Raw genomic sequence first — 15,591 nt, 5'->3', positions numbered from 1 at the left:
AATGCTCAACAATAGTGTGGATCTTCCCGCAGATCCAGATTCACCACAACCATCAACCCCACCTATAATGGCAAAGAAGCAATCGAAAAAGAAAGGACCTATCATGTCTCCATCGAATCCTAGGAGCCTTCCTATGCATTAGGCCTTAAAGTTGGGTCTTCGAGCATAGAAGAGAGTCTTATTTTGATGTGATGGAGGCCATGAAACTTTCTAATATCATGAAGAAGACATAGATACATATCTTTTAAAAGTCTTATGGCCATTGGATATTTTGCTACATCATGGTACTAAGCTTTAAAGCCCAACTTTTAAGCCTTGGAGTCCTTATAAAACCTTTTAGAGCCTACAAGAGGGCCTTAGAGCTTAATAGAGAAGCCGATTTTGATCTCATAACTCTCCATCCTCTCAAAATATCATGAAATTTTTCTTTCATAAGGCAACAACTTTCTACCAAATTAAAATGTGCATGGGGCTAAAAACAGTTGCTCAGGAGTAGATTGAATATTTGCAAAGGGTGAAAAGGCTAATACAAAAATTAAAAATTTGTGAGGCTTCTAAGCAATTCATTGTGAGACACCCTTCTTTCCCCCTTGCAATGAACCTTGTTCATCAATCCAACTTGCCGTAACACAGGGCCATTTTTTGGGATAGTGCCGTACCAATCCCCGAGGCACACCATGTACTATCGTTTTTTTTGGATGATGCCGTACCAATCCCTGAGGCACACCATGTACTATCATGTACTATCATGAAATGATTCAAAAATTGGATGTACGTCGCAACTTTATATCGATCAAATCAGGAACATGGAGACCTATCGGTACATAATAAACGATCATGGGAGCACATATTTTATCATTAAAATTAAATCGGCAGTATGGAGACTTAATGATGACCACACGTTTTATGAAAGAGGATGTGGAAAACTATATCGTTTTCTGAAAAAATGTTAAGAAACAAAATTAACGCATGGGCTCGAGAGATGGTGGGACTGTGAACATGACCTTGAGAGACTCCGTGCTTAGGCATTATAACCGTAGGATTTGTCTCTCCTCACGTTTCTGAGAGCGCAGCAAGCTACACTGTAGACGATGATGAGGAACACCAGCACGACGACGTTGACGATGGCGACCTTGCGCCAGTCTTGCTTCACGTTTTGAAGAACCCCCGCCTTGCAAGAGTTGCAGGCGTAGCACAGCTGGGAGGCATCATCACTCCAAGCTTGGCAATCTGCGTCTGCGCCCTCATTGGTTGCGATTATGGTCCAGTTGGTAGAGGTTACGAAGGTGAAATTGCAAGCGGTGGGAGGTTTGCAGCATCCGGACTGCATGATCATCAACATTGAAAATTAAGTATACGCTTTAATTCTGAGCAAAGCAAGCGGTCAATAGAAAACTATATTATGAACTATGATCAAATGCGCCCCTTAATTTGAGAGCAATATCCATGAATCCGATGGCCTTCTTGCATACCTGGATGGCGGAGAGGTCGGCGCTGGTGGTGTAGTCGTCGTCGAGGCGGCTGCAGAGCTTGGAGTCGGCCAGGCAGCTCTTGATCTTGTCCCAGTTGCTGGCCTTGTTCACCTGCTTCTGCAGCCAGCTAGAGTAGCTGCCCAGGTGGAATTCTTTGAATCCTTTGCCGGAGACGGCGTCGCCGGCGCCCTCGTTGGTCACCACGAAGGCGAACACCGTGAAGCACAGCAACAACACAATGAGGAGCAGCATCACCGCGGAATAAACCCACATCACCCACGTGACGCGGCAGCAGGAGCCCACCAGCCCCGCCAGAGATACCAGCAGTAAGAACAGGCCGATGATGATGACCGGCCATTGCAGGAAGCGCATGCAGGCTGTGCTGTGCTTGGTTGCAAGCCATATGCCGGCACCTAATATGGGGATGGAGAGAAGGGCGGTAATCTGCTTTGATTCAATCAAACTGATCACTGCACCTGCTATAAGCTAGCGAAGTGTGCCGGATCGATCACAGATGGAGCTGAATTTGCAGAGGTGATCTCCAAGAGCTAGAGGAGCTGTAACGTACGTAGAGTTCAAGCAGAGATTGTATGTGTGGGTGTGGGTGCGGAGGTGGAGGGATGCAAAGGCTAGTCAAACAACCACACTTAAAAAGCTGATGAGTGTTATGTGAGAGAGAGAGAGAGAGAGAGAGAGAGAGTCCAACGTCCGCGTGTGCCAACGCGCCTAAGTCTGTACAATGTAGGACCTTGTATCGTTGACGATGTCAATTCCAATTCTCACACTTTCAAAATTTCAAAATTCGAGTTGTGCTTTCCTACACGGCTCAATTTTTTAACGATGAAGGTTGGGCATTCTCTCGCTTGCCCCAAGGAAATGGGTTTTCCTATAGTGAAGCACTAAGAACAAGAATAAGGAATGGGTAGTCTATGCCATTGAGGTAGAAAATGATACTTGACCCAATTTCTTAAGTAATTTTTGAAAAGCTTTGTGCTCTATTAATCTCACTACAATAGTATCACTATCACAGCATACCAAGGCTTTTTATGAGACACTTTGCAAAAGGTAGCGTGCTTTGAAGGAAAATTTGATGGGCCACCTCACTAAAGCCTCGATTCTTGTTGAAGTTTTGCTAATAGTGACACTTTAGCTAGGCTTCAAATATTGTGGCACTAGAGTCGCAAGGGAACGAATCAGCCTGTGTGACGCATTAGCAATGCTTGACCCAATTTCTTAAGTAATTTTTGAAAAGCTTTGTGCTGTATTAATCTCAACAAAACATCGCTGAAGGAAGTTGTCCTCACCGGAATGAAGGCACATGAAAATGATCATACCATGCTTGACCCAGAACTGGCACTTCAAAGGGTTTGGTGATATCAGATATAATCGGCAAACGTTCAAACACCTTCCTCAAACAGTTCAAATGATCTTCCCATTGAGAATGTGCACATAAATCATCAATAAACACTGTAAGATTCCTCCCCAGCCCCTCAAGATGTCCAATATCTTCCCTTGTAATCAATTCCCTCTTTAGAATAATAAAAGATCTTGTTTCTACCTATTTTGGCTTAGAGAGAGAAAATATTCTAGAGAGAGATTATTCAGATTTTAGATATTTTTTGGATGGAAAAATATCTCTTCTTATTAAAATAAATTCCCCCGAAACAGAAGTTCAAAAAGATTTTCAAAAGGTGCATTAGAAATAAATTATAATCTGTTCAAAAGGCCTTATCCTAAGGGTCCAGATTTTTTGAAAATTTTAAATTAAGGTTCTGAGGGGCCAATCACATTCATCCAAATGTGTGGAGGAGATAAATTGAAGAAATAAGTAATCAAATTGTTAGAATTAAACTTTTCATATTGTTTCTCTTTTAAAAGTGAAATTTGATTAGTTTAGAATGCTTTAAACCATTTGGGATAATTTTTAAGTAACTTGAGGATAGAAAAAAAATTAAAAAATGGTCAGCCATACAAAGGAGGTTATGGCAAAATTTTTTTAAATTTTGTGAAATAAGTTTTATCTTTTATTATTCAAAAAGAGTAATCCCCACCATTTGTGTATTCTAAAAGTGTTATTTTCATTCTAGGCATAGAAAATTGCATAGTAGAAATATTTTTATTATAAAAGTGTTATTTTCATTCAAATTTAAATTCTATGCATAGAAAGATGCATATTGGTTATTTTTTTATTATAAAAGAGTGATTTTCATTAGATTTAAATTCTATGCATAGAAAGATGCATATTGGTTATTTTTTATTATAAAAGAGTGATTTTCATTAGATTTAAATTCTATGCATAGAAAGATGCATATTGGTTATTTTTTTATTATAAAAGAGTGATTTTCATTAGATTTAAATTCTATGCATATAGAAAGATGCATATTGGTTGTTTTTTTATTATAAAAGAGTGATTTTCGTTAGATTTAAATTCTATGCATAGAAAGATGCATATTGGTTATTTTTTTAGTATAAAAGAGTGATTTTCGTTAGATTTAAATTCTTTGCATAGAAAGATGCATATTGGAAATAAATTTTTTAATTATAAAAGTGTTACTTTCATCAATAATGATTTTTATGCATAAAATGATGCATACAAGAAGTTTTTTATTATAAAAGTATTACTTTCACCAATATTGATTTTTTTGCATAAAATGATGCATAAAAGATTTTTTTTATTATAAAAGTGTTACTTTCACCAATATTGATTTTTATGCATAAAATGATGCATAAAAGAATTTTTTTATTATAAAAGTGTTACTTTCACCAATATTGATTTTTTTGCATAAAATGATGCATAAGAGAATTTTTTTTATTATAAAAGTGTTACTTTCATCAAAATTGATATTTTTACATAAATAGATGCATAATAGGATTTTCTTTTATATAAAAGTGTTATGTCCATAGAAGTTGGGTTTTATGCATAAATAGATACATACTGAATTTTTATATCAAAATAAGAGTTCTCTTTAATCCTATGTTTAAATCCCATGAATATTGGTAAATGAATAAGTAAATACTCTGTGAAAAAAAATTCTACCGTTTCATATTCTCTAGGATGGTAATGAGAAGATTTTCAAAAAACTATCGAAGTCGAAATTTTAGATAAATGATTAATTTATTCATAGCAATTCATGATTAGTTTTATATTCAATTAAGCAAAATACTCAATGAATGAAATTCAGTAAAGTAGTAATTGAAATATTACCCTTCGGGAAAGATAGTTCAAGAAGAACCTTTCCAGACTCAAACATTGAATCAGACTATGACCAAGACTTAATCTCTTTCATCAGTTTCAAGAAAAGATGATGTGACCAAGAACCTTTCCAAACACAAACCCTGAATCAGACTATGACCAAGACTTAATCTCCTTTGTCAGTTTCAAGAAAAGACGATGTGACCAGTTCAAGAAAATTTCACTCAAATCACCCACCGAATCTGAAATCAAGTTAAGTCCCTTGATTCTGATCTGAGGATCAAGGTTACAGAATTCAAGAAATTCTATTGGAATTTTAGACGTGTGATCTAGAAATATTGGGATACGGATTTAAGATATACTCATTGTATTTAAAAGAAAATCAAAACTCAAAACTTGCATAGAAACTGTGTTTTCTTAAAGGACTGTCTTACGCCAGAACGCTGGAGGGAGCATTTGGTATATGTGTTTTTCTAAGGGAAGTTCAGTTGCAATAGCACGCAGGGGGAGTTCTCAAAGGACAGCTCACGCGACAAAGCCTGCCCAGGTCTAGACCACTGTATGGTGAAAAATGGTGTGCTTCCAGTGTACGATGGGCAAGGGCCAAGGAAGTGGTCCCTGAGTGAAGTGCCAGGACACCTAAGGAGGATCCTGGAGGGTTTTGACCAGGCTATGCACGGGCTCGTGGTGCTTAGGACACCCATGCATATGTCGTGGAAGATATATATATATATTATGGATGAGAAAATTATTGTAATCTGTTACTGGATCTCGTTGCTGACCTTCTGGTCTCAACGCAGAGTCCAGAGTGATACATGTTTTTGAGAAACAAGGATTGAATGAAAATTTTGAGTTATGACATTTGTAACCACTAATTGTTTGTCAATGGATTGTTTTATAAGTTAAAGTTTAAAGAGGAGTATGTGCCTATCTGTATTCTAAAGCAAAAGTTAAGAAAGGCATTCAATTATGGGTGGGTGAGTACTTGTGTGGTGGAATCGTCCCCGTTTTTTCGGGCATGGGAAATTTTCCTGGTTTTGGTTTTCGGAATGACCACCAGCTTAGTCTTGTGGCTAGACACTCGAGGCGGAGGCCCCGAGTGGGAAACCATGCCCCAACCCACAGACAGAGAATCCACGCCCACGTAACCAGAAAGCAAATGGCAACAGGTAAGTTTTATTGCTCCTCTCTCTCTCTCTCTCTCTCTCTCTCTCTCTCTCTCCAGGGAGTTCATCATCTACACCAATTGTTGGTTCTCCATTTGGAACTCTAGAGAGGTGGTCGGCCAACACATGTTTTCCCTTTCTTACTGTGACAGTAAAGTCAAATTCCAAGAACAATAGTAGCCAATATGTGATTCTTCCTGTGGTGCAAGGTTTATTGACCAGCTATAGCAAAGCTTGATAGTCCACAAAAAATATGAATTTGTTAGCCAAGGGATAATGTCGGTATTTCTTGACTGCATAGACCATGCTGGCCAATCCTTCTCTTTCAGTAGTGGTGTAGTTCACCTCTGCATCATTCAATTGATGACTAGCAAAGCAAACTGGATAGTCTAGCTTGAATTCACCACGTTGGGCTAGCACGTAACCAATGGCAAAATTTGACGCATCGATGTGTATGTGGAATATAAGATCCCAATTGGGGGGTTGCAAAATGGGTGCACTTGTCAAGGCTTTCTTCAGACGATCATAAGCCTCTTGACACTCCTTGGTCCACTCAAAGACAATGAGCACTTTATACAAGGGTCTGGCTATCTCCGCATAAAATATGATGAAGCATCGATAATAACCCACATGACCCATAAACCTTTACACACCTTTGTAGTTGGTGGGCGGTGGTAGTTCCAAGATCAACTTGACCAACTTGCTATCATCAGTGGATATGCCATTTTTTAAGACTATGTGTCCTAGTATCATACCATGCTTGACCCAGAACTGGCACTTCAAAGGGTTTAGTGATATCCGATATAATCGGCAAACGTTCAAAAACACCTTCCTCAAACAGTTCAAATGATCTTCCCATTGAGAATGTGCACATAAATCATCAATAAACACTTCCAACCACTTTTGCAAGTAGTCCTTAAAAGCGGTGCACACATCAATCTTTGAAAGGTTACCGGGGCATTTGTAAGACCGAAACGGCATAACCTTGTAAGCAAATGTCCCCCACATAGTATTGGAAGGCAGTCTTATGTTGGTCTTTTGGTGTTATGGACACCTGATTGTACCCTGAAAACCCATCCAAGAAGCTGTATGCTTCCAGCCACTCTTTCCAGGACATGTTCGGTATACGGCAATGGGGGTAATGGTCCTTTCGAGTGGCTGCATTTACTTTCTTTAAGATCGACACATACTCTCAATTTTCCATTCTTTTTAGGCACTATCACAATGGGTGATAACCAATCCATATGTTCGATCTCGTAGATAAAGTTAGCAGCAATGAGCTATTCAATTTCCTCTTTTACAATTGCTGCATACTTTGGATTCATCTGGTATATGGTTTTTGCCTGTGGGTAGGCCGTGATCCTTCCATAATTGGAATCGTATGTTGTACCACCTCGGGTGGTACCCCTTGAAAATTTCCTTATAGTTCTAGGCAAAACAATCCTTGTATTCCTTGAGAAGAGCAATAAGCTCTACTTCGTCTGCAGAGGTCAAATCTTTGGTGGCAATATATACAGATCTTGCTTCTTCCCCTGATTCCGTAATATCAACCTCCTTGACTTCTATCGGGCCATCATATGATGTCGACAGCCCTTCCTCTCTTAACCTAGTGGATGTTTAATAGGGCCACTCTTCAATCATTAATTGTATAGTTCTTGAAATGGTTAGGCATTGAGAGTACATCCGTTTTGTCTTGATTGTCTTTTTTTGTTTCTTCCATGATTTTCTTGGCCTCACATTTTGCCTTTGCTAAAGCTTTGTTGCAATTTTTGTGTCCTGTTTTTCTAAGTTTGGGTGTATTGGTTTTCTTTAAGGGTGTCTTTCTCTAGATTCCTCCCTTCCAACGATATTTTACTTTTGCTACCTTAGTTGCTTGTCGTGCCTTCTCTTTTATTGCCTCCTTTTGTGCTTCCTTACTCTGCTGGGCCTAGGCTCAGCTTTATAAATTTGTTGGTATTTTTCAACTAGGGCCTTGGCATCTTCTAACTTCCTTATTTCTTCGTCAACATTAGGATATTCACCAACCCCCCTTAGGGTTGTTGGTTTTTCTCCTGTTTTCCCCGGTCTAACCATTCCAGATTAATCCCTTGACCCCCCTCTTCCTTTGATTGTGTGGATCCCTTTTCCTAATTCTTCACTCTTCTCCTACGACCAGATTTGGAAATAGTAGCATCCGTCCGGTTCCTCCCTTTGTCACCTAACTGATCTTGAGCTCGTGTTAAGACATTGATCGGTGTGATCTTCCCAGACTGTACACTAATGGTGTATGAATGGTGGCCTGATTAGGAGTGGAAGCTGAACCGCTTGCTTGATAGGGACAATCTTTAATCAGATGATCAATTCCACACTTAGTGCAAGTGAGCACTGGCATGTTATTGGGTGTGGTCACTACTTGTTGTGGTTGGTGTGTATGAGTCATATTCTTATTTGGGCATTCGGCTACTCGATGTGGCCCACCACAACCATAGCATTGTAAAGGTCCTGGTCTCAAGTTTGAGTGGATTTCCTTGCCCGTCCGCTGTACCGTGGCTTGAAACACAGGTATTGGCTTGTTATTCTATAGGACAAATACTCTGGCGTGACATCACCCATATCCTCATAGTATTCCCCACTAAATTCTAGTTCTCGTACCAGTTCAATATCTTTTGATGGCTCTTCAATCACTACTTGATTGATCTTGGCCTGTGGTGGTTGTGGCAGTAGAATTGGTGGTGGCAAGGGCAAAGCGTCTTGTACCCGGAACATCCCCTTAGGTAAGTAAGAAAGGTTGGGTTGTACAGCAGTGTTGTACAGCAGTGGCAGTGGTTTTCACACGTGGTGCCGACAAAGCCATTAGGGCTCTATTTGTTTGTAGTTATGCTATATTTTGAAACCTTGGAAATCTACACAATGATGTGTCATGATTGCCCAATTTTACTCTGTGCACAATAGAGAAATGGTCTTGCCCGTAATTGCGGACATTCAGTGGTGGTATGGTTTAGTCTGCACATGGAGCACCACATCGATTCCCTTCGGGGGATAAAGGTGACTATGCCCATGGCCCAACATCTCTCTTCCTTCCCTTACCTTTAATTTTCCCAATATAGCATTGGTGAGCTCATCCACAGTCATATGTCCGACTTGTTTGCTTCGAGTTCCAATTTCTTGATGACTTGAGACACGCGAAGTCATGGTTGCTGTCGATGTTCTAACATCCTCAGGTTGTGGCAATTCTAACATGTTATCTTCATATTCGATTGCCAATTTGCAACATGCATCAAGGGTAGCTGGCCGGGCTAGTACCAAGTAATCATGCATTTTATGGTCCCTAACCCCTCTCCTGAAACAAGGCAACAATTGATCGTCGGTCAATCTTCTCGAATTTTGCATCTTGAATTCAAGCGTTTCAGGCGAGAAACACAGGCTCTCATAAACTCATCTTCCTTCTATTTGATGTTATGTAGTTGGGGCCACAGGGCTCCACCTATCACCACTACGTGCAAAGCTAGGCACAAAAATATTTTTTAACCTAGTGAAGTTAACCTTGTCCTCAGGCTTAAGGGTTCTGAACCACTAATGAGCTTATCCTTCTAAGGTCACAAAAAAGCATGGTCCATAGGTTTCACATGTAGATTCAAAAATCTCTACATGGTGAATAGGATCTCCATCCCCAGAGAATTTTTGAACAAGTTTTGAGATGATATGGGGCTTCATTTGTGAAGGTCGAGGTTCTAAAGTAGAACCCAACTCCCTAACCATCCCCCTACCCATCTCAGCAGCAATATTTAACAAGTATGTCCTTGTGGCTCCATTAAGGTCCATGGTTGGATCGTTCCCCCCTTCCTAGACCTCGTCTCCTACCCATATTGGCTCTTCTTGGTATCTCAGGTTTGTAGACTTGTCCGATTGTGGTATCCTGGTGGGATTCCCCAATAGTAGCTTCCACGTGTCTTTGTGTAATTAAGAGCTCCATATCTTGTAGGAATGTAGGGTGATTGATCATTAGCTCTATGTCCTTCTTGGTATAGAGCTGGTCCTCAACTTCTACAACCAAGTTGGCTATATTACCCTCTTCTTCTCTGGTTGTAACCCCTTCCTCCATTCTGGGTTCCTCATTGATGGAGTAGTTATGGGGGCACAAAAATGCTCATGGGTGCAACTATGGGGGTAGGTGGGACAACCAAGTAGTAGAAATTGTTTGTCAACAATACCTCTCAATTACCCTGGCAGGGTGTAGCACAGGAGCAGATAGGATTTTGGTTGCTATGGAGAGTTGGAAACACGGCATGAATATTGCAATCTGAATGACCAAGATCCACTTATTCATGCCTTTTTTCTACAGTTAATGGAGAAAAATACGAGACACAAGAATGTTGTTGGATGTAGCTGAGGGGGCTAGGGGAATCTCACTGGGTTGGGGGCAAAGGGCAGCTAAGGGAGGGGCAAAGGGCAAAGGGCACTGTGGCAAGGAGAGTTGGAAACACGGCGCGAATACTACAATCCAAACCACCAAGATCCACCTATTTGCACCGTTTTTTTTTGAGAAAATTATTGAGACATAAGAATGCTGCTAGATATAGCTGAGGGGGCTGGGCACAGAGCTCAAGGGGCTGGGGGAAAAGGGCAGGTCAGGGGGATGGGGGCAAAAAGCGCTCAATGGCAACGGGCAGGTCAATGCCAATGGGCAGCTTGGAGGTGAAATTATTTCTCCCAGATTTACTAGATATTTATAGTGTTGTGAGGCCACATGGCAATGGTACAGACACCACATTGCCACGCCATGTACTTGCACCCTACGATTTGCACGTGTGAAATAGCCCACACGTGGGAACCCACATGTCGATGTGTGGTCATGTGTGAGTGACATGTGTGTGGCCGCTACACATGTGAATACACGTGTACATTTATGCTCCCACGTGTGGATGCACGTGGCATCATACAATTTGGTTTTCCATATGCCACATGTCTTATTCTCCTAGTTCTATAAATAGGTGGGGATTATTAAAGAAAAAATGTTTACCCGTATGTGGAAAGACCAAGCGCACCGACTTATTTGCTCTCTCTTTTATTCTTTGCACCTACACCAGCTACTATTGGTCTTCAAACTACCACCAGGACCAGTTTGGTCACTCTCCTATTGCTCTTCAAACTACCACCAGGACCACTTTGATTGCTATCCTATTGGTCTTCACCTACATCAGCCTACTACTGGTCTCATTAGAATCACGGCGTGATATATATATATACTAGAGGCAATGAAATTTCTCCTTGTTATGCTAAACCACATATTCAAGAGGGAACTCTACACATTCACCTAATGGATGAGCAATGAAACACAACAGTCGTGGGGTACTTACCAATGCTTTGAGCTCATGTCTCTTGAAGCCTCCAAGCTTGCATATATGCTCAAAAATCCAATCTCCACCTCCTCACTGTCACCATGGAGTTGCTCACACCATCACATAGCCCAATCACACTCTCTCTCACTCTCTCATACAAGCATAAACACACAAACATGAGAGAGGCACAATGCTAGAATGATCTCACTTCTCACTCTCTCACAAGTACAAAGGAAGAGCTCTCAATAGCACAAAGGGGATTGTGTCCTTTAATTATGAGAAAATACCTTATATACAATTGGCCCTTATTCACACTTGGGCACCCAAAACTTACTAACTAGGCCTTGGGTGGCCAATGTCTCATAATGTACAACCTTTATAGTGCCTTTATATAACACTTATTAATGTCCTCAATTGAGGATCATGGTGTTAATCCAAATGGGATTAACATTCCCCCTTTCCTGAAGTAGGTTATGTCCTCAGAACTTGTTACCGATGTCTGAAGATGGGCGATAGAATTTGCGGTGGCGAGACTGGAGTTTCCTGAGTGTGCGCCGGAATGCCGAATGGGACTTCCAGAACCCAATGTCGATCATGTCTTCAAATGTTATGTGCATATAACCTGGAAAACATCTTAGACGATGGTAATATATCATTATACCTCTGTCTCTTGGCCCTTGGTTCATGTCAAATTGTAGATGTTGAGCCTTGTAGCCATCATAAGGTTCTCTAGGTTGATCTATCAGAACCACTAATAACTTCATGAACCAAACACTCGCTACAGTTGGTATATTGATCGAACTAAGTAGTTGTCTTTGTGCCTGAATATTGGCAAATGTTGCTGGGTTAAATATTGAAAAATTGTAGCAGATATGAGAATCCCTCTCTTTTGCTGGTTGAAAACTCCAGCGGTGTCCACCTCCTCTTGAGGATAGGCATGTATAGTGGATCCACTCGTAATGCTGTCGGTGCACTCATGTAAATGCTCCTGTATTCAGTGACTGTTAGAAATTCCTTTCTCCATGAAGGTTGCACTCCAAAATCCTACAGTTGTGGGGCCTCTTCATTTGTGCGTATGGTAGTGTATCCACCTGTGGTGTGCACTCGATGTTTCCTCCTCCATCTTCTGTAATAACTGACCATAAATGTGACCAGGCAAATTTCCAACAAGTCTGAGAGATGGGGGTTTGCCAGCTTCATGTGTTTTGCCACATTGGACCATAATGTTCCTTCTCCAGTCGATGGTAGTAATTCCTGTAATTATGGATGACTGGCCCGGAGAGGCTACGGCACATAATGTTGCCAAGTGGGGATGACCACAGAATATGCCTCTCGGAGAATCTTGCTTGTAGGATTGAACAGGGTAATATGCATCAGGGCATTGAACATAAGCTCTGGCTTTAACAGTGGATTGCCTTGTTATATGAATTATTGTTCATATTTTGCAGTTGTCATGGAATCCAAAACATTACTGTTAGCGTAAGATGTAATATTATCAACTAGAGGCAGATTACGTCCCTCCTCAGGTTGCCTTGGTGGAGATGGAATAGGTGCCAATATCTCCTCGACGGCGAGAGTGCTAGTGGGAAATTCTAATTCTGGTGGGGAGAAGGAAGAGTAGATGCATCTACCTTGTGAAGAAGTAGTAGGAGGTGTGCTTGGATAGGTATCAAGAAGCCTACTGGCGATATTAGTATACACAGGGTAGGTGTTTTTGAAAAAAGAAGATAGATCCTCATCCTCACGGTGACCTAAACTAGGGGGTGGGTGGAAAGGTTTGAATTTCACAGATTTCTTTGTTATCCACATCTGGGTAATTTATGTGAGTTGCATCAAAATTATTGCTTATGGTAGTAAGCATAGCTTCTAAATGCTTATGGATATTAATTAGTATATAGCTTAAGGATGCCCACTGATATAAGGTAGACCCACAAAGATTTAAATGCTGGTGGGTATTATATACTTCTAACCACCCGTGACTAATTACCCATTGATAAGTATTAGCCACAACCTCGTAGTTAGCTGGTGTTTCTGGTATGTCATATGGAACAAACAAGTCAAGTTTGTCGACCACCCTGTTGTCCAGAATTTCTGAATTTTGTAGGACGCGACACCAACTACGGAGGTTAAAACTATTGGATGCAAAGGATAAAAGAAGATATCTTGTGGGTTAGTTAATATCAGATCCCCCCTCAAATTTCCCATAATGATGGTTGGCTCAACATCGCGCTCGGTATTTTGTTTAATAAGGGTTAATTCTCCTAAACCTATATCTTCAGCTAAGTTAATGTCATATTGAAGTCATGAGAGTGTTAGTGTAGACAAAAATACGGTAAGAGTTTGAGAAGGGGCCCGAGGAGTTACTGGAAATTGTCCTGATTCCGAGGCGTGCTCAAGGAGGGTACGTAAGTCATTTGTGGGCTCCTGTCTTCGACTCCTTTCCTGTGTGACTAGTTGGTAGGCTAGTTCTTGCATGCGGATATTAGCATTGTTGAGCTCTATAGAAATGGTTGTTTCTTTGATCATCCATTCAGCATCGAGCGCTTCAAATCTTCTTGTTGCCACTTCTTATGCTCTTCTGGCAGTAGCTTCTCTTTGATTGGTGTCAGTAATTTGAACTACCTGTTGTGTTGCCAATCTGTGTGCATCCTGTAATTGGTTTTCTAGTCGTGATATTGTTTCTTGGCTTCTTTGTATCACTGTTTGGTTCGTGATGATTATTTCATTGAGAGCTTTTAGCTTTTCTGCATGTGCTTTGTTAACCTACTCTCGTTCCTGTTGCAGTCCTTGTACTCTTTCTTGTTCCTCTTTGAGGTTGGTTGTGAGGAGCACTATCTATTGTCAAAGCATATCCGCAATATGCTTTGCGCTCTCCTGGTACTCCTCCATTTCCTTGGCATTCCTAGTTGTTAGGCCCTTTGTGTCATGAGCTATCTCCTTTTGTATCTGCTCCTTTTCTTGCTCCAGCCTTGCATTCAAGTCAGTATTCTCTTTTATTTTTTGTACAATGGTTTGACTCAAAACCAAGTTATTGCTCTCCAATGCACTGTATCTTGTTTCCTGTTGTTATGCAGCTTGTAAACTCCTTATGATTACTTCTTTATGAGTTTCCTCTACTACTGCCAAGGTATCTTTCACACTTTGTGTTTGGGCATTGGCCTCTTGTAACTGATTGCGTAGGCTGGCGTTCCTGTCGTGTAGCATGTGTATTGTTAACAAATGGCAACGCCATACCTTCTGTTCCTATTCCCAGTTGGTATTAGTGGCTGCACTGCACTTATTTTTGTATGGGGATTATTGAACAGTGTGTCGAGGCCTTCCAAGGTATCCTAGAGGAATTGTTGAGAATCCATCTCCTTGAAGGAACCAAGATGCAACAGTGGCTCGTCTTCATCCAATGTTCTTTATTTGCTTGGCATGGACATTTCTGGGGAGTGTGGCCTCTTACTAGATTCTGCTGACATCACTAAATCTTGTTGTGCAACTGATGCCTCCTCGTGTACTGGTCCTTCCAAAGTATGATCTTTCAGTGTTTGTGCTCCAGCTTCCTCTGTGTGCATCTTCGCTAGTTGTGAATCCTTTAGCGGGGAGAGGTCTTTGAATATTTGTTGTGTTGGTGCTGTTCCTGTGCATAGGGGCTTTGAAGTTTTTCTTGGAGAGCCTCTTGGTATGTCTTGATCTCTGATGCCACAGCCGCTTCCAATTGTTGAGATTCTGTGGTGACATCCACTAGTAGTCCTCTCATCCTCTTGTTAGTCTTCTTCTTTTGATCTTTCTTGATTGACTTTATGAGTTGTTATGTCTCTATTAACACTGCATGTCCTTCATCCACCCTTCCAGTAGCTTATTTGTGTTAACAGGTATGGGTTGCTCACCTTGGAGTGATGTGCCTTGAGATAATTTTCCATTTCTTTATGCATAAAAAAGGCCCAATCATCCTCCTTTTCTTCACATTAGGACATTTTGGAGGTCATACGTAGGGCCTTTTAGTAGAGAGAGAAAAACCATTAGGAACTCAATGGAGTCTTTTTGGGCCTTTTAATTTGCCATGAGGTTATTGAAACGTTTAACTTTTTGACAAATAGGAGCCCGCCATGTAAGCAAAAACCATGGGTTTGTAAGAGAGGTGTAAGAGTGGTCAAAGGGTGCACTTTTCCTCCCAAAAGAGGGGGGGGGGGGCAATTTTACAATTTTTGGACCTCCATAACTTCTACATACAAGCTCCGATTTGAACGGAGATTATAGATCCGTGATCTACGCATCAAGAGCTTTCCATAGATATGTTACATGATATGGTTTTATCTGCTAGATTTTAAATTCCATTTTTTTCCCAAAATTCAAATTCAAATAAAGTAGCCGTTTTGAAGCTTCAAATTAGAAAACGTTTCTTCTTAAGAGAAAAGGTTTGACTCCCTTAAACTGCCAAATAAAAGGGCCCAAGA

General features: G+C 40.8%; 1 protein-coding gene across 1 annotated transcript; it reads right to left on the bottom strand.

Annotated features, from left to right (window-relative positions):
- Positions 1 to 345: 345 nt before the first annotated feature.
- Positions 346 to 14,709, bottom strand: LOC147638213 (tetraspanin-8-like). The gene is made up of 6 exons (XM_086798755.1): positions 14,598 to 14,709; positions 11,643 to 11,771; positions 10,177 to 10,304; positions 10,033 to 10,110; positions 1,473 to 1,958; positions 346 to 1,324 (listed from the first exon to the last, which is right to left on the bottom strand). The coding sequence occupies exons 1-6, from the start codon at positions 14,707 to 14,709 to the stop codon at positions 1,022 to 1,024; spliced, it is 1,236 nt and encodes a 411-aa protein (XP_086654881.1). The 3' UTR covers positions 346 to 1,021.
- Positions 14,710 to 15,591: the final 882 nt, after the last annotated feature.

Source organism: Cibotium barometz, chromosome 5, assembly GCF_041138505.1.
Source record: "Cibotium barometz isolate CiBa-2024 chromosome 5, ASM4113850v1, whole genome shotgun sequence".
In the NCBI taxonomy this organism is placed as follows: Eukaryota; Viridiplantae; Streptophyta; class Polypodiopsida; order Cyatheales; family Cibotiaceae; genus Cibotium; species Cibotium barometz.
This window is presented reverse-complemented; position numbering and strand designations above follow the sequence as displayed.

Excerpts from the sequence above, each read along its gene's own strand:
- LOC147638213 (XM_086798755.1), bottom strand. The coding sequence starts at position 14,709 with ATGCACACAGAGGAAGCTGGAGCACAAACACTGAAAGATCATACTTTG. Across the intron at positions 11,772-14,597 it reads AGTGATGTCAGCAGAATCTA|GTTATATGCACATAACATTT; the intron begins GTAAGAGGCCAC and ends GATGTTTTCCAG. Across the intron at positions 1,325-1,472 it reads CCGACCTCTCCGCCATCCAG|TCCGGATGCTGCAAACCTCC; the intron begins GTATGCAAGAAG and ends ATGATCATGCAG.